We start from the raw sequence: 27565 nt of genomic DNA, 5'->3' as shown, positions 1-27565 counted from the left end.
ACTCAACTGGAAGCCAGTCTGGAGGCTCCCACCCATCCACCCCCCAATTTGCCAGGTCTTAACCCTTAAGATGCTGAAGTGGCTGGGAAGATGACACAGAGGTTCGGGTGCTTTCCTAGCACACAGTTACAGCCGACACTGACTCAAGTCCCCACAGCACGTATGATCTCCTGAGCACCACCCTATGTGCCAAAGCAAACAAAACATAATCACAAACAAACAAAAAGGCTGTTGAATCAGGGGCCAGGCTGATAGCTCAGCAGGCTGGAGCTTCTGCCTGGCACGCTCAAGGCCCTGAGGTCGAGTCCTGGCACTGCCTGCCCCACCCACCCTTGGCACCACCTGGGGTAGCTCTGCTGCCAGCTGCCCCTGGGCTCAAGAGTGCTTCTGGGATGACTCTCTTCCCCCCACCTCCAGCCCCCCAAAAGAAAGAAAGATGTTGAATCGGGTCAGAGGGAACCTAGTAGAGAGGCCTGAGTGATGGGGCATCCCTGAGAGCACCCAGCACGAACATTTACCAACCAACAGGAAATCGTTTCAGCCATTCTGCAACCCGCTCAGCCACATTGTTGAAGGGCTGAAGGTTAGCCCAGGCTCTGTGCAGCTGCTGGAAATCCCCACGTGAAGCAGGCTCCTCAGAGTCACATGGCCCGTGACACAGGCGCTGCGTGGGTATCTCCAGCGTAGAGCACTCGGGGTCCAGCCCCCTCGCCCTGGGCCCCAGGATCCCCAGGAACCCCAAGAGCCAGCTAGGGCGCAGGGAGGCTGTGGGGGAGGTCAGGGCTGAATGGATGGAAGCTGCACACAGCAGGCCACAGGTGTGCTGACTCACGTGTCAAGGTCGGTCAGGCACACCCGGCTCCCCAGCCCCGGCCCCTCACCAGCCCTCTTTCAGAGCCGGACACCTGCCTTCTGCATTCTCACCCCTGAAGTGCTCACTCTAGACTCCCCCTTTACCCTGCACCTTGCCCCAGTGCCAGCCTCCGATCACCAGGAGGATTTGGTCTAAGGCTGGCGTCCTGCTATTGATTCCTACGAGTCTCCACTCTTCTATTTCTTTTCCTGCCTTACTTTTTTCTTTTTCTTACTTGTCTTCCGGTACACTACTTTTTAGTAAGGTGAATTTCATAGTAATAGTCCATCTGAAACAATATGTTCGTTCTGAATTTATTTACAGTGTTTGCAGCCATTCCTTCTACGTAGTTTCCAGACATTAGTATCACCCCCAACGGGACACTTGGAGGCATTAAGCAGTTGCAGCCTCATCTCCCCTCCCTCAGCCCACAGCAACCACCAACTGCTTTATCTATTTTGAAATCACACAACTGGAACTGGTGTTTGGCTCATTTCACATATTTTCAACAGGCAGCCATATTTCGGTATGACAAAATATAATATTTCTTTTTCTGACTGAATAATATTCCATTGCATTTACATAGCATATTTTCCCTTTAATCCCTGCCTGCACGGGACAGAACTCAAGGGCCACATCCCTGCCCCTCCACTTTTTGGGTCTTATGAATCATGCTTTCATATCATGCATGCATACGTGTTTGAGTGTCTGCTTTTGTTTTTTTAGAATATGTGTCTAGAAGTAGAATTGCTAGGTCACATATTGACCCTCTGATCAATGTGGGGGAGAAGCTGGGGTCTACACCTCAATTAAAGTTTAAGAGCTCTCCCGGTTCTGTGCTCACGCGTCACCTCTGGTGGGTGGTGTTCAGGCATTCAAACCAAGGCTGGCTGCACGTGACAACAAGCACCTCAAACCTTGTACCATCTCCCCAGTCCTGTCTATGATTAACTTTCTCACAACATTTCTAAATTGTTTTTCACAGGGGAGGGGGCATGTTTTGTTCCTACTGGCAGGGCAAAAGGGTTCCAATTTCACCGCCTACTCATCATCACTAACTATTTTTTATGTGTGGCCATAATCATCCTGGCAGTATGGGACAGTGTCACGCTGTGACTTTTATTTGCATTTACGCAACGGTAGTAATGATGTTGGACGTTGTTTCTTGAGTTTGTTGGTCATTTGAATATCTCCTTTGGTGAAATGTCTATTTAACTCCTTCACTTACATTTTTTGATCTTGTGGCCACACTGGGCCATGCTCAGGGATTACTCCTTGCTCTGGGTTCAAAAATCACTCCTGGCAGGGCTGGGGGACCACATGGGATACCTGAGATAGAAGCTGGGTATGCCCTGTGCAAGACAAGCACCCTACCTGCTGTACTATCTGCTGTACACCCTACCTGCTGTATCCCCCCTCCCCCCCTTCACTTACTTTTAATCTGGAGCATTTTAAGTTTGTTTTTCTTTGTTTTTGTTTGGAGGGGATGGGGTGGTCACACCCAGCAGTGCTCAGAGCTTACTCCTGGTTCTGCAGTCAGTGATCACTTCTGGTGGGCTCAGTGGATGAGATGGGGTTCCAGGGTTCCTACCCAGATCAGCAAGCACCCTATCCCCTGTACTCTCTGTCAGGGCCCAGTTCAAGCTATTTTTAAGATTGTGTTTTAGATGGTTTGTTAGGTGTGTTGGAAAACCAACCCAGGGTCTTCACAGAAAGCAACAAGTGCTCTACCACTGACCTACCTTCACAACCTGGATTATTTGTCATTTTGCTGCTGAGTTCTAAGTGTTCTTCATATATTCCACAGGTATATAGTTCAGGTATATTTCTGGTACCTATTTCAGAGACTATAAAACCCAGCTCCCGGAGGAGAACAGCGCAGGGTCTCCTGCCCCCACGCCTAGCTGTCCTCACCGGGGCCCCTTGGAGGGTGGAGGGTTGTTTCTACCCCCACCCCCTGCCGCCCTGAGCAGAGCCCCAGCAATGAGGACCTCCGGAGCCAGCCACGGCCATGCTGGGACCACGCTCCACACATCCAGATGGGCCTCATGCATGAAAAAACTGGCAGAGGAACCCAGGCATGCGGGTCCCGGGGCTGAGGTCTCCAAGCTTACTCGGATTAAGACTGGGCCTTCTCCACCCAGACCCCCCATCTTCCAGTAGGTAGGCGTCACACCCACCAGCTGCCGCCAGCACCAGGTTGGTCCCATCAACGGCCAAAACGCAGAGACTATAAAACCCAGCTTCCGGAAGTGTGCGGCCGCATTTGTGGCCACGTGACATCTTATTATCTTTTTTTTTCCCCTTTGGAAAACCTGGCAGGCTACCAAAAGTATCCTGCCCGCACTGCAGAGTCTGGAAAACTTCCCATGTCGTACTCAATATGCCAAATACCAGTAACCATGATGGGTCTCATTCTCCTAATCCTGAAAGAGCATTGAAATGGCTCTTTTAAAAATCTCAGAGCTAGAAAGAAGGAGATGTTACTGGTGCCTGCTCGAGGAAATCGACGAACAACAGGATGATCATGATCATGATCGTGATTTCAGGTGTATGATTTGCAAATCTTTTCTCCCACTGTGCAGGTTTTCTTTGAACTTTCTCGATCATGTCCTTTGATGCAAAAAGTTTTTGATTGGGTGAGGTCCAGTTCATGTATTTTTATTTTCTTGTCCTTTTGATGTCATATCTATAAAATCATTGTCAAGTCGGGGGCCACAAAGAGTTTGCTTCATTTCTGCCTTCGTCTCAAGAATCATGGTCTATGCTATGTGTTGCCTGATTTCTAAGAATAGTGATTCCCTACAATTTGCTCAATCTTTGAGTCGCTTGCTTGAGAAAATATTACAAGATGAATTTCTCCTCATAAGTGTCTCCTCATAATTGAGAGGGGAAAGCTGATACCCACTGTCAGGTAGTAAGTGGAAGAACATTGGGAAATGATTAGGTCTGAAGGGTATAGCCTGGATGAATGGAGTTAGTGGCCTTGTGAATCAAGCCTGAGAGAATTCCCCCATCCCTTCCTTCTTATGAGAAAATACCAAAGTGCCTGCAGTCTTGAAGATAGCCCTCAGCCTGACCGTTACCCTGATGCTGGACTTACAGCCTCCAAAACTAAAAGAAATAAATTTATTCTGGGATTTGGGTCGCACTCACTAATGCTCAGGAGGTACTCCCAGCTCTGTGTTTGGGAACTGCTCCCAAAAGTGATGGGGGACTGTGTGATACTGAGCCTCACACATGCGCTCATCCCTTTGAGCTGTCTCTTTGGTCCCAATGAATTTCGATTGCTTACAAGATACCTTAGTCTGGGATATTTTGTTCCATCAGCCTTAGCAGATCGGGGCAGGAAATGAGTCTCATACCAGTGTGGAAGTGGATGTCTCTAGTTCCCCTGCATGAAGTACGTTACGGATAGTGATGCGTCTGCACCTCCTTCTCAGGGAAGCTGGTTGAAAGCAACAGAGCTGTCTGTGTCTGACTGAACTGAAAAGAATGTTTAATGGATCATGAGGAGTCCATGGAGTTTGAGCAGGCTAAGAAGTTGCTCAAGATTGGAATGTGCCTACCACAAGCTCCAACAAGAAATGTACTTCTGGGACCACTGCTGGCCCGGAACTCTAGACAACCACCATGCATCGCTGTCCTCCCTGCACTGGAAACATGATATATCAAGTATGACTGCCACCTATTCAGATGCGCCACTTCCTGTGCCAGGAACTAGACTGTGTGCCCACTGCTAAGACCACAGCCTCGAGTGCATTCTGCTTAATGTAAGTCACACCCGCTCTCGAGTCTGACGAAGAAACCCAGAGCCTGCAATATTCAGCATCCCTAAGGGACAATCTTTCTTCCCAATGAGATTCACCAAGGGGAAGATTCCCCCAACTCAGGATGTGTTTGTGATGATGCTCAGTTGCCCAAACTATCCACTATGGAGGAGAAACATTCATGAGTGGTCCATGGGTGAATGTGGAGTACTCAAGAGTGGAATAAAATCATTTTCTTTCTGGAAGACGACTAGGTCTAACCTTAGTCTAGACCTTATGAGAGGTGGGCCCTATGAGCCTTTCTTACAAGCAAGCACAAAATAAATGCGTTGCCAGAGATCGGCAATGGCCAGCAATCCCAGCAGTTCTAAAGGCCGGTCTCCTGAGCTGGGGACGGTGCACAACGCGGTCACAGATGAAAACCGGGAAAATGCTTAGGTAGATAAGCCCAAATTCTCAAATGCTGAGCAGGCTCCCGAGTTTCTTTTGTGTCATCAACCAGAAAAGGAAAAGTGCTAGAAGCACTAACCAAACATGTAAGTCAAAGAGCCACTCTTACTGAATTTATTTCTCCTTATGAATCTGGACCATCAGCCTTTAGAAAATGCCTTTAGAAAAGCGCATCTAATGCCTCAGCTCTAAAAGATCAAGGTGCGAAGGGAGTCTTGGATGGCTGAGAGGACTTGAGGACTAGGAGAGGATTGTGGCCTGATACAATGGGGTGGCCCAAGAGTCCTGGGAAGTGGAGAGGCTGCAATATGCAAACACTGGGCACATGTGGAAGAAACGAGCATAATAAGGAAAGGAGAGCAGCCTCAGGCACCAAGATAGGTCAGGGGGTGAGGTACTTAGCTAGCATGTAGCCAAAGCCTGTTCAAACCCGGGCACCACCAAGAGTGATCCTTGAGCGCAGAACAAGGAGTAAGTCCTAAGCATCACCAGGTGTAGTCCTAGAAACCGCCTCCCACAAAAAAAAAAAAAACACATTCACCACCTCAATGATAATTCTTTTATTTATTTATTTATTTATTTATTGCTTTTTGGGGTCACACCCAGCTCTGCTCAGGGGTTACTCCTGGCTCTGCACTCAGGAATTACTCTTGGCAGTGCTTGGGGGACCATATAGGATGCCGGGGATAGAACTCAGGTCTACCGTGTGCAAGGCAAACTCCCTATTTGCTGTACCGTCACTCCAGCCCTCTCAATGATAATTCTAAGGAGGAGGCTCAGAGGTAACAAGAATGCCTAGTACAGGTCAAGAATTTGAGTCATAATGAGCATGGGATCCTCTCTGGACAATCCCGCTGGTAGGATTTTGGAACCAAACAGGCTTTGAATTGGACCCTTCTTTTTCCCTCTTCCCTTGACATTTTATACTTCCATAGGATTCTTTAGTTTGTGGCGTTCTAGAAACTTTACTAGTGAACAGCCCACAAGGAATGATATTGCTGGATGTCTCCCCAGCATACACCCCCCACCCATACCCTCATTTACTGTGCCAGGACCACAGAATCTAAGTGAGAGTAAAAGCCTGGCCTCCTGGTGTCTCTGAGAGTTCCCCGACTCTTGTCACAGAGACAGGTAGAAGATCCGGCCTAAGATGACAGCCGCCTGACATCCTGCTGACCGTGATGAACAAAGCTCATCGAATCAGAAAGTCCAAGACGTCTGTACCGTGAACGAGCCCAGACAGTGCTCTCCCTGGGAAGACACGGGAAGGGCACTGCCGCCTGAGCCTGGTACGACCATTTTGCTTACAGAAGAGAAGGCAACCCCAGGAGCAAATCGATTTCAACAAAGAAAAAAATCGTGGGGAAAATTGTTGGAAGAAAAATGAAGGCAGAATTTTGATCAAGCCACATCTGAGTTCAAGCTACTCCTGGATGTTTCTGTTACAGAGATCCATCCACTTGCTGTTGAAGCCAGTCTAGTATCTTGTTTATTTAGGAGGGGAGCTCCAAAATGGCGCTCAGGGAGTCTATGTGTGTGTGTGTTGGGGGTGGACTGGGGGGGTCACCCTGGTGATTCTTGACCAAACAGGCCAGCGGTTCAGTGTGAGGACCTGGGAATATCAACAGTGCTCAGACCCTGTGACGCTGGGGACCACTAAGGCAACTCAGCAGTGCTTAAGAGCCAGAAGACCCTCCACTCAACAGTGCTCCAGTGTTGCTAGGGTGGGGGAAGGGGGTGTCCATAAGAACCAGGGGTACTTAGGAATGCCTTAGCCTTCGTGCTCTCTCTCTAGCCCCTAGGAAGATTTTACTAAGCAACCAGTGCTTCCCACCAGGACACTGAATGAGCAACTAAGAATACACTGTTCCATGTCCGAGGCAGATGTGAGGAGATACACACACACACACACACACACACACACACACACACACACACACAGCCAAAATAAAATTTTTCTGGCATCTTACTGTGCTGGAGTTCTCTCTTAGCTTGATTTGGGTAGTTGGGTACATGGTTAAGAACCGAACAGGAGAAAGGAATGGCTTGTGAAATGAAGAAGATCCTGGGGCTGGAGCAATAGCACAGCGGTTAGGGCGTTTGCCTTGCACGCGGCTGACCCGGGTTCAATTCCCAGCATCCCATATGGTCCCCTGAGCACCTCCAGGAGTGATCCCTGAGTGCAAAGCCAGGAGTAACCCCTGAGCATCGCCGGGTGTGACCAAAAAAAAAAAAAAAGACCTGGGCACACCAAGAGTGATCCTTGAGTGCAGAGCCAGGAGTAAGTCCTGAACATAGCCAGGTGTGGCCCCCAAACAAAAACAAAGTAGACACAATAACTAACATGATATGCTGGAGTATGATAAATGCTAGGGGGGCAACAGCAGCGCTAGGAAGGCTGGTGGGTGGGTGGGGGTGGCAAATATGTGATGATTTTATTTTATTTTTTAAAAAAATTAAAAAATGTATATATACACCTATACACCTCTCGGAGAGCCCGGCAAACTACCGAGAGTATCCCGCCTGCACGGGCAGAGCCTGGCAAGCTCCCAGTGGCATATTTGATATGCCAAAAACCGCAGCTATAACAGATTTCATTCCCCTGACCCTGACCCTGAAAGAGCCTCCAATCGTTGGGAAAGACGAGTGAGGAGAGGCAGCTAAAATCTCAGGGCTGGGACGAATAGAGATGTTACTGGCGCCCGCTCGAGTAAATAGACGAACAACGGGAGGACAGTGCTACAGTGAAAAAAAAAACTGAAGGACGAAGCTCTAAGAAATATGGAGGGGAGAAACAGAAGAAAAGAAAAAGGAAGAGAGGGAGGGAAGAAGGGGAGGGACTCAATGCGGAAGCCTCAGCATCACTCTGGCCCGCCCCATCCTGTGCTGCTGAGCCCTGGGGATTCTGTCATCCAAGTCCCCTGCTCCCAAGGCCTCCTTCCTCACTGCCAGGCTTGGCTGAAACCTCACTTTCCCCTCCGCCAAGTCTGCTTTCAGGCTTACCCCTGCAAAGCCGTACCCCCACCACTCCCAATGAGCTTCTCAAATGATGATTCTAAACTTGTCATTTTCCCAGACTGATGCCTCAATGTGGAAGGTGGGCTCAGAAAGGCAGATCCTTGGGCAGCTTAGCTCTGCCACTAGCCAACGAGACTTGGACAGATTTTTTTCATCTCTGCATACCTCCTGTCAGTGATAGTGGCGATATTTAGAATAGCTAGGATTCCTCTGGAGGTTAGTGATAGAAGACTAACCTATACTGACTGGGCAAAAAAGGGAGAGGGAACTTACTAAGACCAGTAACAAAGAAGGACAGTGAGCAGCAGGGCCCTTAGGAGAACTAGAAGCAGGAACTCACAAATGGTCTGTGTCATCTGCGGGGGTGGGGGAGGGGAGTCACTTCTCTATTTTTGCTTCTCTCTGCTTTTCAGCTTCATTTTCTTGCGGTGGGTCTTTGTGGTTGATTAAGACAGGACATGTGAATAACCAACAGTTTCCAGGCTCACATTTCCAGTTTAATTAACAAAAAGGAGAGACTCCTGTTCAGAAGCCCAAATCCAGACCTTTCGGGCAGATTGGCTCAGATGCTCACCAGGACTCATCTAAAGGGCTCAGGTCAGGATGTGTAGGAAGATAATAGCTTTCAGTCAAACCACAGGATCTCAGAGAGATTAAATTAGAAAAAACACAACGTTTGGCAGAAGTATCTGGTGCAGTGCTGGTTAGATAAACCAATATTCTCCACCAGTTTTATCATGGGTTATTTGGAGGTGGAATGAGATGACCTATGTAACTGAGCGAAGTCCCAGGATAGTGCCCAGGCACATTGGACAGCTACTGACACCATAAATGCTCCACAAATATGTCTTCCCTCCCTTCATACATCCCAGCCCCAGAGCCACCTCTTGCTTTTGTCTTGTTTTATATAGAAAAAGTTGCCCTCCTTTGATTAGGCAATTCCATGGGTACATGTCTGACCAATGGAAAGCGAAAGTAAGTGCCCCCTTTCCCAATGAGCCAGGGTCAGAGCTTATAAGTATTCCATGAGCCAGATTTTTCCTTTAAGTGTGGATAGGGCACTGCATTCTCCTTACTCTGATACTGGGAGTCCAGGAATGAGGTGCAGAATACACTCCCCAGTTAAATACACGCGTCTTTCTCCAAGCTCTAGACCCTGTGCACTAATCTCTCCTCTAGACAGCTGATCACTCCCAAGAAACTACATACTGTTTTCTCATGCCCCGGTGTCTGGCTATCCTTTTAAGCTTTCTTACTCCTACAAGCCACTGAAGCCCCAGGCCAGTGATGCATTTCTGCAACTCTTTCCTCAGCTCACCCAGAGCTAGGGACCAGCCACTCCCCTTTGTTTCCAGAAGCCTGTTCTTTATCCTCCACCACAGAACTGATCGCATTATACAGTAATTATCTGTTTGCTCATCAGTTCCAATGACGTGTCTTCCCAGCTCTTTGTCCCCTGCTCAGGAATAAGGCCTGGGATCTAGTAGACCTCGATAAATGCCTGTTACATAAAACATCTGATGAATCAGTGACGAGGAGGAAGCAGAGGAATGAGAGAAGGCTAGGGAGAGATTTCTCTGTATTCACACAGACCTTTGTGTGTCTTGACAGTAGCAGTTGACACAAATGAAGAAAAGTCAGCACCGAGCCTACGGGATCCTTGAAATAAAGTTGGTTCCTGTTCCTCAAATCTCTGAAATCTGAGATTTGACAGTTTTGACCACTTGAGGCACCGTCTTTCTAGCCACATAAAAGCGAGATTTCTTTTGCAGTCTCTTAGGTCCTTCCAAGTTAACCCCTTTTGCATGCTGCACACTAGCCTGGGATATCCAGATGAAGACCGCTCCCGCCCCTCCCCCACAAACACACTCTGGGGTCGGTCCCAGAGTCCAGAATATTCCTGGCAGTCAGTTCTGTCTTTTCTGTGGGCCAGAGGAATGAGGTCACCGATGAAGTCACAGTGCATGATTCATCGGGCAGCGGTCCCCACTTGGAGAGCTCCGACGTTCCCAGCGCCTTCCCCCAAAGCACCCAGACGGGGGTCTCTGCTATTCTCAAAGATTCAGGAATAGACCCTCCAGCTTCCTGGGTCCTAGTAAGTGACTCTCACACAAAGCAGCAGCAGAACTGGGGAAGCCTCCACCTGCCAGTGATGGGACAGACATTCACACACACAAACAGACAAACACTCACATACACACTCACTCACACATATTCTCTCTCTCTCTCTCTCTCTCTCTCTCACACACACACACACACACACACACACACACCATCTCCAGTAGTCTCTTCTTTCTCCCCCCCATCCTACACTTTATGTCCAGGACCTCCCCCCAGACACCTTTTGAATGGTCTAAAAGTAGGTGAAAGCAGGACTCACCCATGTGCAACCCCTACTTGTGGACGAGACAGCTGAGGCCCAGAAAGGCTAGAGAGAGAAGTGGGTGCTCAAGGGAACACTGCAAACCAGTGGCTGAGCCGGGAGCATATTCGCTGTCCTGGCGGAGCGCTTTCCAGCCCTCTCTCTTTCCTCTGGACTCTTCCTGGAGCTCAGCAGGCACTGCTGCCTTGCAGCATATGATGGGGAAAGCCAGCCTCTCTTCCTCCTCCAGAGGACACTGAGGAGAATCCTGAACCAAGCTCTGGTTCCCAGGCCTTGTCCAGCCTCCCCTACCTGCCCTCAGTACACACAGTTTCCTACCGACTCACTGCAGAAGGAAACGCAGTGAGCGTCCCTGGGTGCAGAGAGATGCTCTCAGATGCAGAGAAGGGTCTGGTGAGACTTCAGGAAGAGCCCCTGAACTAATGGGAGTGGGGTGGAGAGCTACAAAGTCAGATTTGGAGTCAGGGAAGAAAGGCCAGGGGACCTACAACCAGCATTTCCCAAAGTAAGATCCAAGCGCTTGGCAATTGGCTCCTGGAAGCGGGTGGAAGGACTGGTTTGTCTCTGGAAGTCAGTTTGCGTACCCACAACCTAAGGGAGATGGTCCTGGTGACCCCTGCACTTGTCAGCAGGGCAGGTTCTAACCCTTTGAACAAAAGGACCAGGTTTATGCTTTCCAGCAAGCAAGTCTGTGTATGTGTGTGAGCGTGTGAGCGTGTGTGTGTGTGTGTGTGTGTGTGTAGGGGGCTAGTGATATCAGCATGGAGGCATCCTCTTCCCTTCTTCTCTCCCGGTGCTGATGTTCGGAGCATCGCTGCTGGCCAGTGCACTCCAGCTGCTCAGGAAACGCGTCCAGGCTTTGGCCTGAAGCAGTCCAGGGGAGCTGGGTCCATCCCAGGCCCTCTCTGAGCCGAGCATCACACCCCAGCACTTTCCAGGGACACATCGCCTCCAGACGGAGCTCGGGTCCACCTGCCGCACACCAGCACCCTCAGGGTCTAGCTCTCCCGGCTTTGTGGGGGGGCGCGCGGGGGCGGCGGTGGGCGTGCTAGCGCAGCTCAGGATGCGGTAACTCCCTTAGTCACCCGTTCGGTAGTAAATGATTCAAGCTCTTGCAGTGAAAAGCGCGGGGGTGGGGCTGGGGGTGGGGTGCGCCGGGGGTGTGTGGAGCCCAGCAGTTCGCCAGAAGTCTCTCCTCCACACTTCAGGGGGCCCCACCCCACCCCCCGCCCCTCTCCCATCGAACACGTATTTTTTTAACTCTTGGCCTTCCTTCCACGCTGATTTCTAGTTGTGTCGCGCACTTAGCGACAGGACCGAGCCTTGCGGTAGGGTTCGAACGCGCGCGCGCGCGCGAGCGCAGGCACACGCGCGCACACAGACACACACGCACGCACACAGACACACACACGCAGGGGCGCGCGCGCGCGTGCGTTGCACATCTATGATTTTGCACGACTCTTGCGTCATCGCCGGGGTCCTGCGCTCGCCCCGCGGCCTCGGGGCCTGCCCGCGCCGGGCCTGTGCACGCCGCCGCGCGCTGCGGGCGCCCCCCGCCGTGCTCCCCGCCTCCCCGGCCGGGCGGCGCGCGTCGGAGCCGGGCCCGCCTCGCCGGGGCCGCGCCGGGCCGGGGCGGGGACACGGCTGGCGCCTCCCCTCCGCGCGCGGCCCTCCCCGAAGTTGCCGTCTCCCCCGGGGCCCGACAGTCTTATGATCCGGCGGGCGCTCCCGGGGAGGCCGGGCGCGGGCGCGGGCACAGCGGGCGGGCGCGGCGCGGGCGCGGGCACAGCGGCGGGCACGGCGCCCGGGCCCGCCGCCCCCTGCCCTGGGCCGGGGGCCGCCGCTGCATGGGGGCGGGGGCGCGGCCGGGGCTGAGCCGGGGGACCATGCAGCATGGCCCACGGGCCCGGCGCGCTGATGCTCAAGTGCGTGGTGGTGGGCGACGGGGCGGTGGGCAAGACGTGCCTGCTCATGAGCTACGCCAACGACGCCTTCCCCGAGGAGTACGTGCCCACCGTCTTCGACCACTACGCAGGTAAGCGCCGGCCGCCGGCCGGGGCCGCTGCCCGCGCCCGGGAACTTTGGAGCAACTTTGCCGGCGCCCCCCGCCGCCCCCCGGCGCGCCCCCGCGCCCCGCTCCGCGGCCCCCCGCCCGCGCCGGCCCCGCGCCGGCCCCGGGCCCCCGGGAGAGGTGGGCTGCCGGGTGCGGGGGGACAGCGGGCGGCGGGCACGGGGTGACCGGCCCCGGGGCGGCTCCGGAGCGCCCCGGAGCCCGGGCAGCTGCGAGCCTCTCTCCCCGCCCCCACCTCTGTCCTTGCAGTGAGCGTCACCGTGGGGGGCAAGCAGTATCTCCTGGGACTCTACGACACGGCCGGACAGGTGAGTGGCCCGGGCCGCTGGCCCACGCCCAGCCGGGCGGCGGCGGCGGCGGCGGCGGCGGCGGCGAGAAGGGCCCGGGGCAGCCGGGCTCTGCGTCTCGGGCGCCGCGCGGGCCCCCCTCGGAGCGCGCCCGGCGCTCTCTGTCCTCAAACCTGCGGCTCCCGAAGGGGGACGGACCCCCACCCCCGCGCCGCCCACCGCTCGGCACCCCCGGGCTGGGAAAGTTTCCGCCTGTGTGTGCGCTCGGGTGTGTGGGTCCCAACTCCTGTTGCAAAGTGGCAGCGGCCAATCCTGGAGTGCCCTTATTTTTAGTTGCAGATGACCAGGTCTCTCCCCCCCAGCTCCCCTCAACGCGCCCCCCCCCCCCGCCTCTGTCTGCTCCCTCATTGGCCAGGGCTCGGCCAGCCGAGAAGCCTGATTGGTGGGAAATGGCATCATCTAATCTGATGGGAAGGCATTTGGTCCTGGTTATGTTTATTACAACATCACCGCTCTCTGGGACTCTGGTCCCTGAAAACGTAATCTGTGGTGTTAGCTGAGGACCACAGGGGGAAAAAAAGAAAAGAAACAGGCACCACCCAGCCACGCCCTGGGGCAGGAGGAGGAGGAAGGGTTAGGAGTTCAGCGGGAATCCTAAGGGAAGTACCCCCAGCCCCCCAAACCTGCGAACTTGTCTTGGTTTTCTTGGTCGTTGGGGGGGGCGGGGGGAAGCGCACCCTCCTTGGGGCAGTCTTGCTTCACGGCTTGTGGAGTGGATGTGCCCCCTAAGGACTCAAGACCCCGCTCCTCCTCCTCCTTCTCTGTCCCAGTGCCCTTCTGTTCCCAGACACTTGTGCCAAGGGGCTGGGATGATCTGATTGTGTGGGAGGAAGTTTTGCAGAATCTAGCCCAGGGATTGGGGCGGAAGTTTCCTTGTGTCATTCATGCACACAAGTCCATGGGACCTGTGAGTGGCTGAGGGTAGTAGAGAGTGATGTCGTGTCGAGGGTCTTCTCCTGGGTAAAGTGGGGTTAACAAGCTTCAACCCAGGACCTGCAAGATGGGGGGGGGTGGCGGGCAATGGGGGTGTTTGAAGGCTCCTGCCTTGCAACTGGCAATCTGTGACTCCATCCTGGCCACTGTGTCTGGTGTCCTGAAGCCACGAGGAGCAGAGCCAGGAGCAAGCTTTGAGCCCTGCCGAGTGTGTCCCCCAAACAGACACTCCAGCCCGCTTTCCTCTGTGTGTGTTCTTTGCCAGATGTTCTGCAGTGGGGCTGGCACGCTCTCAGTGCTCAGTACAGGGGAACTGTTCTTTGGATTTCGATTCCAGAATGGTGGGGCTTTGGGTCGACTCTGGAAAATGTCTTTGCTGGGATGGAGAGGCGGGGCCCCTTGATGTGGCCTCTGGTTTCTCAGCCAGAGGCAGGTGCATCTGTGGACAAAGAAGCAAAACGGTTGGCACCGCCCGCTGCCTGCAGCTGCCTCCTTTCACCAGACTGTACCAGGCCAGTACAAAGAGTGAGCTTCCCCTTGGGTTGCCTGCCCTCGTGGTCACTCTTCTGTCTTTATCTGAACCTAGGGAAGGCAAGGGGCGGAACTCAGGTCAGGAAGAGCACTTTATAAGTGCCCGGTGGCTAGAACACTGGGCGGGAACAGTTGGTTGGAAGAAGAGAAGTTTTTAAACATCGTCTAATTTTAACTTCTCTTACTGCCGCCTCTTCCCTTTCTCCTTTACTGTCACCGTCTCTGTTGCTTTCCTTCTCCCCCCCCTCCCGCCCCCCTGCAAACCTTACTCAACAATATGTGTGTGCCAGGGCTGTTCTCTGCACATTCACACCTGCCTTTTTATCAAGTTTTCCCTACATGCCAGCCATGTGCTGGCCCCATGTAAATTTTGTCTTATTTACTCTGCCAAGAGAGGAGAGATCCATTTTTGCAAATGAGGAAACTAGGGTGCGGGGGAGGAGTCGGGACATTTGTCTGCAGACAGCCAGAAAGTGCCGAGGAGCAGTGCTGGCGCTGGGATGTGGGTTTGTGTGTGCCCCAGTTTGAGGGGGCTGCGTGCACCGGGTGGGTGCCTGGGAGGTGCCTGGAGCCCCGCCCGATGGGGTGACTCTTGTGTCTGGAGGCGTGCTATCTGCTGTCTGCCCGGCCGGTCTGAGTGGGGGTTCCGTGGCGTCTGTGGAGAGGACCCAGATCCAAAGAGTCGCCCACAGTCAGAACCCGCCCCCCCAAAAAATTCTCGTCCATCCTCATCCTTGTTCTTTTCCGTGGAGTCTGTGAGAGCGATGTCGAGGAAGAACTGAAGAGTAGAGTTCAAATGTTACTGTCTTGCCCTGCGGTGGGGTGCGATGTTGCCAGCCCAGATGCCTGTTCAGCTCCCTTCGTGTTTCTCCTAGTGCCCAAGACATTTATTTTTGGATCCAAGTTCACGATAATCCATCTTTCGGTGAAGGCGAGTCTGCTACACACGGTGCCCAAAAGGAATAGGTTGGAACCCGTGTCTGCCTTGGTGCGGCAGGCGGCGGGAAAGAGCCTGGCTATGTAGGTGGCCCCTGTTGTACTTGGCCACGGGGACCCTGTGTCTCTGTAACAATAATGAAAATTGGATGCACAGACCTACAACCAGCGCGGGGAGCCTGACAGGCAGCACCCGGACGCCTGAGGATCTTCTTGCTGCCCAGGGCCTGCGATTGCAGCTGTCATTCACCACCTTTGTGATCTAAGCAAGCCTGTGGAGGACAGCTACGCTTGCGCTCTCATTGCCGGGAGCTCGTTTGAATTGTTGGAAGCGTGGAAGGCCTTCTGGTACCCTCCTTGGGGGTGGTTTTGTGAGAGGAAGCGGTTGCCAGTGGGAGAGGAACCACGGAACAAGTTTGACTTAATGGAATCCCACCAGACCCCAGAACCCTAGGTCCTTTTACAGAAAGCTGCTGAGTCAGCTTGGCTGTACCCCCCCCCCCCCCCCCCCCCCCGCTGGACCCCTGGCCAGCCCAGCACAGCCGCTGCCAACAGTGCCTTGTGGTGGGGGATGGTTTCCTGTGTCATCAGAGCCTGCCCTGTGAGAGAAACTCTTAGAAGAGTAAAGAGTGCGGTGTGGAATTGGAGAGAGGAGAATGGGTGCCAGGCAGTTCCACTTTCAGAATGGTGAGAGAGGCGAGGAAGGAAGCTCGCAGCTCTGTGCAGCCACTGAGCAGTTGGTTCCTCTCCCCCAGGTCCCCTCCTGCAGGTGGGCGCTCAGGGCTATTAGCCACAGCTCCCTCCCGCCCTCCCCTCCCCCACCCTAACCCTAGCTGCTCGCTTCAGACTGCTCTGGGTTTGTCTTTATGCCCCCCCAATCACATTTAAGGTGATCATCCAACTGACATATCTGGTGCCTCTAGGAAGTTGGGGTGTTTGTATTCTGGATGGCCGTTTTCTTTCCAAAGCAGACTGCTTTCCCCTTCACCTCTGCTGCTGTAGCTGTGTGTGTGTGTGTGTGTGTGTGTGTGTGTGTGATGGGAACACACACATACGTGGTATAGCCTGGGTGCCCATCACCTGTCCTGCCGGGGGACACCCTTCCGCATCCCCAGCACGCTCTGGAGCATTTCCCAGGAAGGGCAGCACCCTCTCCACAGGACGGCCCAGAAGCAGCCTCAGTGCTATTTTTGATCGCTGGCATTGGCGGGGTGGGGGTGGGGTGGGGGAGCCCAGGTCGAATTCTTCCTCCTTGGGCAGTTTTGTGGCGCTTCCTTTCTGGATGTCTGTGGAGACCAGCTGGGGTTCAGTGCCGCTCGGACCACCTGGAGGCAGCAGGGAGACGCACTGCCCTCCTGCCTGGCCCAGGTGGGGTGCAGGTCCCTTGGGCAGAGCTGGGTGCTCTGCAGATGAGCTGCAGTGGCGGCCTGGCCCCTTAATCCTTGGCAGCCACTGCGAACTTGATCCCTCACAGTCAGGAGGACTGAGAATGCCACCCCCCACCCCCCCACCCCCCCACCCCCCCACCCCCGCCCCGCTGGGCCTCTGTGCTCAGGGTGAACCTGAGTTCCCTGCCTTTGTGCCTTTCTCAGCTCAAACCCCGGTCAGAGGTCCAAGTGCTTCGAGGCATGCTGTTGCTCCAAGGGCAAGGGTGGGATTTCATTTAAACGCAGGCAGTTCAAGGATGAACCCTCGAGTGCTATAAATATCCCCCGTGCAGGTGTGTATGTGTGTGTGTTGGGGGGGGGGGGTGGCTTTTTCAGTGACAAGTGAGACTGATTCTCACTTGACAGAACCCAACAGCTGCGGCTGTCCTGCCGACACTCTAGTCCTGCGGACACTCTAGGGGCGCAGAGGCACTTCCCCCAGGAAGGCGCTGTCCCCAAGCTCCCTGCCTGGGCAGCCCCAGCAGCTGGTGCCTGGGCAGGGCAGAGGAAAGGGCGGGCCCTGCCCTTCTTCCCTGCTCCCCCCCCCCCCCCATCCCTACCGCACCTTTCCCGGGAACTCCCCTGGGGAATACTCAAGTGTGTGGGCTTCTGGGAAGGGAGCGAGGTGCTGAGGAGAGCGCTTCCTCACTTAGAGGGCTGCAGGGCACGTCTGGGCCCGCTCCTGCCATGCAGGTTCCTGTCCCCCGGAGCCTCGTGTTGCACTGGGAGTGGGTGTGGGGGCGTCGCAGGTGTGGGGGGCCCGAGAGCAGAGCTTGAGAGGAGAAGCGGGGTGCCAGCCAGCAGGAGAAGCAACAGGTGAGAAGCTAGCGCGAGCATCCCGGTCTCCCTTGGAAACCCACTCCAGACTCCTCTGTGCTTTTTGCTAACCTTTCCAGAAGCTATTTATAGCTGCAGCTGCGCAGCCTCCAAAGGAATGCTGCTTTGCCTTCCTGCACGAGAAGGTGGGCGCCCGGGCTGGTGCCTGTGACAGCCCCCGGCCCCCTTCCTGGCTCTCTGGTGTGGATTTAGAATGGACCGGCTCAGGCCCGGGTCCAGCAGGGTGCTGGGCAGTGAGGACAGGCCTCTTTGGCTCCAAGTAGGGCCTCTTTGTGGCCTTGCTGGGTCCCACCCACCCCCTGGCCTGCTCAGCCTTCTACTTCTCCATGTCTTCTTATGTCTCTCGAGGTTCGATGACATTCACATGTCGGGAACCCAAACCTCCAGCAGGTGCAGCAGGAATGGTGCTTCCTCTGCGTGTGTGTGTGTGTGCATGTCTGTACACATGTGCTCACAAATTCCATCCTCACTCCTGATGGGTGCGGGTTTGTGGGGGGTTGTGTAGCCCTTAGAGAAGCTGGGCTTTTGTTGCCACTTGCTGAGTAAGGCAGGAGGCGTTGTATTGTTGTTGTTATTCTGGGGTCACACACTCACAAGCTTCTCCAGGATCAGTGGAGGGGACCAGTAGCTGCCCCCGACCCCCGCCTGCCCCGGGCTTTCTGGAGGCAAGACACGTGCTCAGCTGGGAATTCCCTGTCCAGCCAGGGGAAGCCTTGTTTCAAACTCATGTGTCTGAGGCCTGAAGGACAACTGGGTGTCTGAGGTTCAGTTATGGAATTTGAGGTCTCAGGAGAGAGACCTAATGGTATTCAAAGAGAAAAAACTGAGCCACTCTCCACGGGGGCTGGGCTTCACTGGTGACCCGGGAGCCTGCGGCAGCCATGTTGTACCAAGTGGGCCTCAGATGCAGATCAACAGTGATGCAAGGAGAGGGAGAAGAAGTGAGAAGACTCCAAAGCCCAGACCACTCAAGTCTTCAAGACCGGAACTGCCTGGAAGCAAAGCCAGATTGCCCTGCGTGCGGCTGACCTGGGATTGATCCCTGGCACCCCATATGGACTCCCAAGCCCCACCAAGACTGATCCCTGAGCACAGAACCAGGAGTAAGCCCTGAGCACGGCCCAGTATGGTCCAGCTTTTCCCCTTCATGCCGCCTCCCCCCAAAAGGCAACCCTGGGACTCCAGGGCAGTTTGCCCATCTCCAGGCCTGGGCACCCTCGTCAGTCACTCACATGACGCAGCTTGACCCCTGGCTGGCACAGCTGTGCTTGAAAGCGCATTCCCAGCCTGTGCATCTCGGGAGAGGATGTTGGTAGCCTCCTGTTCCCGTGGTACACCCCAGCCCCCAAAGGTGAGGCTCCTTGTCATTTTGTTCATCTGTCTTTACTCGGGCTTTAAAAACAAGGGAGGCCCAGCTGACCCCACGGCTTCAGAGGTGTGCAAATGCAGGGAAGACAGACAGGGTGTTCTGTGTTGGCATAAGCAGGACCCACGCTGCCCTCTTGCCCCGGTTCTGCCTGCCAGCCTAGACCTGCCCTCAGCCTGCTGTATACGGAACCGCGGCTGGCAGGTGTCTTTGCTGCCCGAGACTGAGACAGGTGTCTGCTTTTGCTTTCCACCCTGTGAGAGCTTGCTTAGATGGGAACTGCCCATCACCCTGCCCCTCTTCCATCAGGAGATGGCCTGACACCTTCCTGGACTGTCGCGCTGACCCCACCTCTGTGCGGCTCATCGGAACAGCATCTGCAGGAGCCCCGGAAACGGCCGCTGTTCACCCAGCAGCCATTGCTGGGCTGCAGGTCCCCGCTGACAACCTCACTGGGGTCACATCGGCCTGTGTCAGGCTCTGCTCCCTTGAGCATACAGTGCAGGCCTGGGAGGGATTGCCCGAGTGAGTCAGCCAGGACACCAGCCACTCAGAGGAGCAGGGCTGCCTGAGGGCCTGATGCTGCAGGCCGATTGTGTAGTTGGAAAATGTCCTCGACTGGATTGGCACAGTAGGCGGTGCTCTGCTGGGGTTTCGAGGACTGCACCGAATCTGCAGTGTGTTCTCCTTTGTGCATGTGTTTCTGGGAAGCTGTGAGAAATCCAGACTCATAGCAACTCCTCAGAAACTTAGGAGCAAGCCCCTGTGAGCTGATTCTCAAGCAGCTTGAAATATCAGAGACATTGCTTCAATATAGATTTGTGTACTTACATACCTTCTGTAGCAAGCCACGCTACAATGCACATACCCCCCCATAGTACCATGCACACCACACTCCACAACACACATACCCATATGCACACGACCCTCACACACCTCTAGACCACACACCACACCATGCAGACTTGTTCAGTGTTAGCCGTGGGAAATGTCCTGGGGTTCAGGAATTACACCACCCACAAATGCACACCTGCTCACACTACCACATCACACCATGCACGTCATCTACACGCTCACACGCGAGAGTGTAGAGAACATCATTTATTCATTAAATCACCACATGAAATGCCCCTTCACACGCCCTCATTCCTGGTTCCTCATGTATGCTTGAAAAGGACATACGCAAAGAACTATATTTGTGGGGATGAATGGAATCATTCAAGCACGGGTCTCCTGACTTTGCTCCCCTGGAGATGACGCCAGGAAATTACCGGGAGAATAGAAGCAGAACTTCCCGGGCTGCCCTGGGTTCCATGGGTATGCTGAAAGGCTAAGGGCTGTGCACACAGTCAGTGGGTGCCGTGGTTTTTGCTCTGTTTTTGCTGACTTCTGTTGAGCAGATGTATGGATTGGAGACCTGCGTCCTGCCCCTTGTTGGGCTTAGAGCTGTTGACCAAAGTGTGGCCCTGGAGAGGAAGCACTGGAGAACGCCGAGTCCCGGGCACCCATAGGCTACCTTGGCAACTGGCTGGCTCAGGGTCCATAGTTTCTGCAGGAACGTCTCTCAGTGCCTCTTGGGCTCTGGAAGGATGACACGGGGCAGAGGAGCGAGCTGGGGACCCTGAAGCCTTCAGAAAGGGTCTTTTCAGGCTGAGGGACCCCCCCCCCGTGGCCCCTGTCCTCTGAGGTAGAACCCCTTCTTCGAGTATCACCATGACAGATTGTCGGCAGGCTGCACTCTAGCCTGTGGCCTGGCTCTTGGTGACCTTTACTTACCCCTTTGCAATCTCCTGGAGGGGGTCTGCATGTGACGCATAGCTCTAAACACAAGGGTTTGGGGGCCTCCGAAGGGAGTAGGTGTGGGCTGGATTCAGGAATTTTGTGAGGAAGATTATGACGAGGCTAACCTTTCCCTTGACTTGTATGGCCTCTGTGCTGACTTTATCGCTCATTTTCGTGGAGACTCTGCTTTGTGATGTGCCTTGAAAGGCTCTCAGCCATTGGCAGGTCCTCGCTAAAGCACGGCAGAGCTCATTTCTAAACACGGGGGCTGAGGGGAGGGCTGTTAGGTGTTGCTGGTCGACTTGGAGAAAATAGAGGTCAGGAGGTGTGGTGCTTTACAGTGGATCTGTAGGAATCCTTCAGGGGCTTATGTCAGGGTTCCTCCAAAGTACCCATGATGCTTGTTAAAAGCAGAGCCAGGGCAGTACAGTGGTTAGAGTCTGGGTCCGATTTCTGGCACCACCTTGTCCCCGGAGCCCCACAGGTGCTGCCAGGTAGCCTGGGCATCTTTGGCATGACTTCCCGGGCCCGCTCACTGAAATGCTGCCCCAGTTGGCCCAGAATTGCTGGCAGGGCCCCCAGATCGCCTGAGGCCTGCCCCCTCACCATCCATCAATCAAAACATTCAGGCAGAGACAGTGGAGGGACAGTGAGCGGCCAGCCCTGCCTGGAGACAGGAGCCTGCGCACTGCGCCCACTGTCAGGGCTGTGTATGGTGAGGAAAGCAATTACTGAGAAATTCCCAAGTTGGGGGTTGGGGGCGCAGACTGCTTAGCATTTGTTCCGCTGCTTTGCTTTTTATAACTTTAGGGGCCAGAGCCATAGCATAGTGGGGAGGGCGTTGGCCTTGACCAATCCCCAGCATTTCATATGGTCCCCAAGCCTGCTAGGAGTGATCCCTGAGTGCAGAGCCAGGAGTAAGCCCTGAGCAGTGCCGGATGTGGCCCCCAAACAAATTGTCCTCCATCAAAATTGAGATATATCTCACACTTGGTGGGTTTTATATATTCACCAAGTTGTGCAGTCATTTCATTCCAAAACCTTCTCATTACCCCCTAAGAAACTCCACCATCCCCTTCCCCAGCTCCTAGCAACCACGAATCTGCTTTCTGTCTATGAATTTACTTCCTTTGTTTTTGGGAGAGGCCACACTAAGTGATGCCTGGGGGTTACTCCTGGCTCTGCACTCAAGAATTACTCTTGGTGGTGCTCGGGGAACCATACAGGATGCCAGGGATTGAACCCTCGTTGACTGTGCGAAGCCAACACCCTCCCCGCTATACTCTTGCACCAGTCCCTGGATTTGCTGCTTCTGAACCTTTCGTCCAGACAGAGCCGTGCCTGTGTGGCCGTTGGCGCTGGCAGCTTTCACTTGGCACATTTTTAGGCCTCACCCCCGTGGCAGTGCGCATCATTCCACTTCGAACACTCTTGTCCTTCAAATTGCTTTTCTGTCGGCATTGATCCCATGGATACTGCCTCAGAACTGTGCTCTGAATTGCAAGGCAGGAAATGAAGTTCACTGCCCAGCACCCCTGCTGCTGCCTCCATCCCTGCCTCAGCGGCCACCTGCTGCCCCTTCAACCCTCCCAGGGACCGATGCCGTTCTCTCTCCAATTCTGTTCTTGGTTTCCCCACTCCTTGCCTTACATCTTGACTCTTGTTTTGTGTTTTGGGCCACACCCAGTGTGCTCAGGATTTGCTCCTGATTCTGCACTCAGGGAACACTCGTGCAGGGTCAGGGGGACCATATGCAGTGCCAGGTATTGACCCCAACTGTGTACAAGGCAAGTGCCCTTCTTGTTGTACTTCTCTGCCCTGTCTTTACTTACTGAAGATGTGTCTGTCAAACACGGGCATGGGGAGGGACACAGAGAGCCACCAGTCAGGGTTCTCCTTTATGAGTTTCGAGTCAGTGAGAAGAACAGATGGAAACCCATGACCAGAATGCAAGTAGAAAGTGCAGCATCTACATTACCTTCTGGGAGGAGGTAGAAGTCGTTGTGATGCATGTCTTCCGGATTGGCAGGGTACCAAGGGTCTCTCTCGATGCAGAAATGTGATCAACTCATGTCCTCGGGGACGCTCAGTGCCACAGGTCTGACTTGTGTTAACTCAACATAAATGAGGTTGCTGAAGGATTATTTGCATGTGGTCTTGGTAGAAAAAATGGCCAAAAGACACTCATCGTATGTCACCAGAGAAAAAGAAACTAGCCAGTAATCACACAGTGTGAAAACTTGTGCAAAAACAAGCTTTTGAAAAAAATGGTCACTTAAAAAAATGAATCAGTAGGAAAAGTTGATACGTAGGAGTCAGGTGAGGAGTTGGCGTGTGCCCTGTCATTAAAGTTGGGGTCAAGACCAACACACTGTTTGCATGTTAGTTTGGTGAACCCCTTACAATTCCATTTTGGTTTGCTTTTGTTTCTGAGCCACACTCAGCAGTGCTCAGGGCTTACCCCTAGCTCTGCTCTCAGGGATCACTCCTTCCGGGGTGCTCGGGCCTGTATGTGATGCCGGGGATTGAACCCAAGTCAGCAGCGTGCAAGGCACATGCCCTCCCCGCTGTACTAGCTCTCCAGCCCTTTATGTTTTCAATGAATCATTTCTGTAAATTTGTGCCAAGGAAACGTTCAGAGTATGCAAAGATCTGCATAAAATGATGTTCTTTACAGCAGTATTTATAATGGTGATAAATTATAAACACATTAGTACAGAGAAAGAGGGAGTTGTTAAATGATAGCATGAGGCATTTTAAAATAATCATAGCCATTAATAACTGCTTTCAACAAATATTTAAAGATATGTGAAAAGGCTAATGATGTGTTAGTGTGAAAAAAAGCAGGAAGCCAGACTATATATAGCATGATTACAACTTGGAAGACTATGCATATGTGTAATTTCCAAGGGAACAATGGGAGCAGAATTGTCAAAATGGTAAAGCACTTGGCTCTAGGTGGTGATATTGAACATTTTTTTAAAAAATCTATCTCTATATATCATTCTGTTTCCCTCCATTTACTAAAGGTGTCATTTTAAATTACTAAACTCATAGAGATATTTGGTTTAAAGAGTCAACAGTACCAGGCACTTTTATTATAGAGAAACCAAAGACCCCCTCTCCACTTCCGCCACAGAAAAGCCATTTTCCACTCCCAGAGGCAACCGGTGTCAACTTGTAGTCAGTTATTTCAGTAGCTGTCATCTGCTGACACCGCGAGAGCCCTGTTTGACACGTACCTCTCACTTCCCCTCTACCTTTTCCCAGAAGCTCTATTGTTTCTGTTTGGTCTTTGACCACTGTTTGTATTTTTATTTTCTTCTCACAGCTGAGCCACTTCATGCCCTTCTGTTTTTCCCCTTCTTGTACTGCTTCTTGTTTCCCGGAAGTGAACAATCATCCCGTCTTGTTCCTCACTGAGTTTCTCTGCTTGCCTCACGCTTTCATTGCGAGCTTGCCTTCCCACATGGTCCAACAGGACCGTGTTCCCTGAGTCTCTTCCTGGAAACTGTCTCTTGAGCCTTCTTTGCTGGCCAGGGCTGCTGCTTGCCTGTCCCCTGCCGCCTGATTCATCCCAGCAATTCCTTCACCAGGCCTGGGCTCCCCGTGAGCTCTCTCTTGTATTAGGTCCCTGCTTTTACTTTCCATACCATCTCAGTTTATTATTTCAGTCTGGTGGAACTAAATTTTGGAAAAGGTACATTTAGATAGAACTTTTGACACCAAGTATCTTTTTTTTTCTTGAGATTTCAATTTATTTTAAAATGTGCCACTTTTTAAAAATTTTAAATTTTATTTATTTTTTTATTAGTGAATCGCCGTGAGGCATAGTTACAGGGTTACAAACTTTTGTGCTTGGGTTTCAGTCATGCTTTTTGGGTCACACCCAGCAATGCACGGGGGTTATTCCTGGCTCTGCACTCAGGAATTACTTCTGGCAGTGCTCAGGGGACCATATGGGATGCTGGGAATCGAACCCGGATTGGCCGTGTGCAAGGCAAACGCCCTACCCGATGAGCTGTCACTCCAGCCACTGTCCTTTCTTCTTAAAAAAAAAAAAAATTTAATTGAATCACCGTGAGATACAGTTATAAAAGTTTCATGTTTGACTTCCAGTCATACAGTGATCAAACACCCATCCCTCCACCAGTGCACATTCTCCACCACCAATGTCCCCAGGATCCCCCACCCCCAATCCCACCCCTCCCTCTATAGCAGACAAGTTTCCTCTTATTCTCTCTCAACTTTTGGACATTATGGTTCGCAATACAGATACTGAGAGGCCATCACGTTTGGTCCTTTATCTACTTTCAGCACAGATCTCCCATCTCGAATTCCTCAGCCGTCACTGACTTAGTGATCCCTTCTCTATTTCAACAGCCTTCTCCCCTAGCTCAGGAGGCAGGTGACCAACCATGGAGCAATCTTTCTGGTCCTTGTCTCTGCTGTCCTTGGGTATCAGTCTCATGTTATCTCATATTCCACAAACGAGAGCAGTCATTTTATGTCTGTACCTCTCTTTCTGATTCATTTCATGTATTTTCTGTACTTTCTGGAGAATAATTCCCCTCTGCCTTTCTGTCTGGTTTGGTATGGTATCGGCCACTGTAGGAAAAGGCTTCTGGGATTTAACTTCTCCACTGGCTGACTTTCAGTTCACATTCATGCTTGTGTTTCCATCTTCAACGCACTTGAAGAAGAACATAGCTGTCGACCTCCGACCCTTTAAGAGGGGTGGGTCACATACAACAAGGTGGGCCCCCCATCGCTGCCCCAGGACATGCTCCCTGGTTCTGCTATGTCAGTTACTCACAGTTCTTTACCTCTCCAGTTCCCCAAGTCATTTTTTCCTCTCCTGTCAGTTTTGTGCTTGTGAATTTGTGCTTTTCATCCCCCAAATGCTATAAAAGCAAAAGAATTTTGGAGAGATTGGCAACACATGCACACACTTAATTGGTTGGGACTTAACTGCACTGTAGCACGGTCCTCCCATTGTTCATCGATTTGCTCATGCGGGCACCAGTAAGGTCTCACAACAAATTGTGAGACTTACTGTGTTTGGCATATCGAATACGCCACGGGGAGCTTGCCAGGCTTTGCTGTGTGGGCAAGATACTCTCGGTAGCTTGCCAGGCTCTCCAAGAGTGGCAGAAGAATTGAACCCAGGTCGGCTGCGTGCAAGGCAAATGCCCTGCCCGCTGTGCTATCGCTCTACCATTTAAAATAATTATTAAATTATTAAAGTAATGGAATCATTATTTTTAATAATTATAAAACATCTCTGAGAGGGGCGGAGGAATCAAACTCGGGTCGGCCATGTTGACTGCGTGCAAGGCAAACGCCCTACCACTGTGTTATCACTCCAGCCCTACCGAGAGTATCTTGCCTGCATGGCAGAGCCTGGCAAACTACCTGTGACGTATTCGATATGCCAGACACAGTAACAACAAAGTCTCCAATGGAGACGTTACTGGGCCCGCTTGAGCAAATCGATGAACAACAGGAGGACCGTGACCATGAATTATAAAACATCTATGTGAAGAACAAGGTTTATGGTGATGGATATCATTCAGGACCTGCTAACCAGTACTTTCCCTTTGTATTAAAATATATAAGGGGGAAAACATAGGAAAACAAATTCACGAAAAGTTCGCTTGGGATTCAGACTTTGAAACAAAAGGACTTAAAAGTTTTATGGGAGATTTGCATTTCCTCTGGACCTGGTACTGTGTGATAAACTTTGTGTGTGTGTGTGGGGGGGGGGGGGGTTGGGGCCAGGGCTTACTCCTGACTCTGTGCTCAGGGATCCTGGCAGTGCTCCGGCCACCATCTGCAGTGCTGGGATCCAACCTGGACTGGCTGTGTGCAAAGCAAGACCCTGATGTGATCAACTTTTCGTCCCCTGAGACAGTGCAGCTGTCCAGGGCCAGACCCATATCCTACTGCTGGAGTGGTGGCATTGCTGGACACATGCTCAGATTCTTTATTATTATTATTATTATTTTATTTTTGCTTTTTGGGTCACACCTGTCAATGCACAGGGTTTATTCCTGGCTTTGCACTCAGGAATTACTCCTGGCAGTGCTCAAGGGACCATGTGGGATGCTGGGAATCGAAACCAGGTCGGCCGCATGCAAGGCAAATGCCCTATCTGCTCTGGCCCCAGATGCTTAGATTCTAATCACGCACTTTCTCTCGTGCTCGATGTAGAGTCTGTGTGGTCCAGGCCTCCTAAGACCATTTGCAGAAAGCTCAAAACCTACTCTCTTAAGCTCCCGCTTGCTTCCTTACATGTCAAGTCCCCTTGATGAGATGTGTGTGTTTCCAGGCATCTCTGAAACACACACACTCGTTCCACACTGCAGGGGACAAGCAACTCAATAGTTTGGTTTTCATTCATTCATCCCTCGAAATGTAGTCTTATCACAAATTCCAAGGGGGTCCTACTCTGGTCCCCCTGCCTTCGTGAGCTCTACCTCCAGTTCTGAATGACTTTTCGAGGCAGGATGAAAATCCTTCCCCTGCCCCCTACCCCAGCCCACTTCCACGCTGCCCAGCCAGTTACCACAGCCAGATTTTGCCAGCACTTCAGACACCCTCACTGCGCAGGGGCTAGGGCTGGGGGATGACAGCATCTGTCCCCATGAGGCCCCCGAGTCTTCCGAGATGCGCCGAAGGAAGAGAGTAGACCTCTGGGGATGGCCTGTGAGCAGATGCTTTTCTTGGAAGGTTTGGGCACGGCTGCCGCTGAGCTGGGCTTCTGTCTGAACTTCTGGAGTGCTGTGTCTGTTTGATGGGGTTCCACCGGCTCTCAGCGCCCTGCAGGAAGTGTCAGCTCCCCACGCAGCGGGGCTCTTT

At 52.8% G+C, this 27565-nt stretch overlaps 2 protein-coding genes across 2 annotated transcripts in view; one reads left to right on the top strand and one right to left on the bottom strand.

Moving 5' to 3' along the window:
• The window catches only part of ATP6V1E2 (ATPase H+ transporting V1 subunit E2), a 29428-nt gene extending 16533 nt beyond the window's left edge, over positions 1-12895 (bottom strand). Inside the window, exon 1 of the mRNA XM_056114619.1 lies at positions 12781-12895. The gene's annotated coding sequence lies outside the window, so the exon portion shown is untranslated. The remainder of the gene's footprint in view (positions 1-12780) is intronic.
• The window catches only part of RHOQ (ras homolog family member Q), a 39010-nt gene continuing 23682 nt past the window's right edge, over positions 12238-27565 (top strand). The window contains exons 1-2 of the mRNA XM_056114651.1: positions 12238-12509; positions 12795-12853. Coding sequence (XP_055970626.1) covers positions 12368-12509; positions 12795-12853 — 201 coding nt within the window. The 5' untranslated portion in view covers positions 12238-12367. The remainder of the gene's footprint in view (positions 12510-12794; positions 12854-27565) is intronic.

This window comes from Sorex fumeus, unplaced genomic scaffold (assembly GCF_029834395.1).
Source record: "Sorex fumeus unplaced genomic scaffold, SorFum_2.1 ptg000003l, whole genome shotgun sequence".
NCBI lineage: Eukaryota > Metazoa > Chordata > Mammalia > Eulipotyphla > Soricidae > Sorex > Sorex fumeus.
This window is presented reverse-complemented; position numbering and strand designations above follow the sequence as displayed.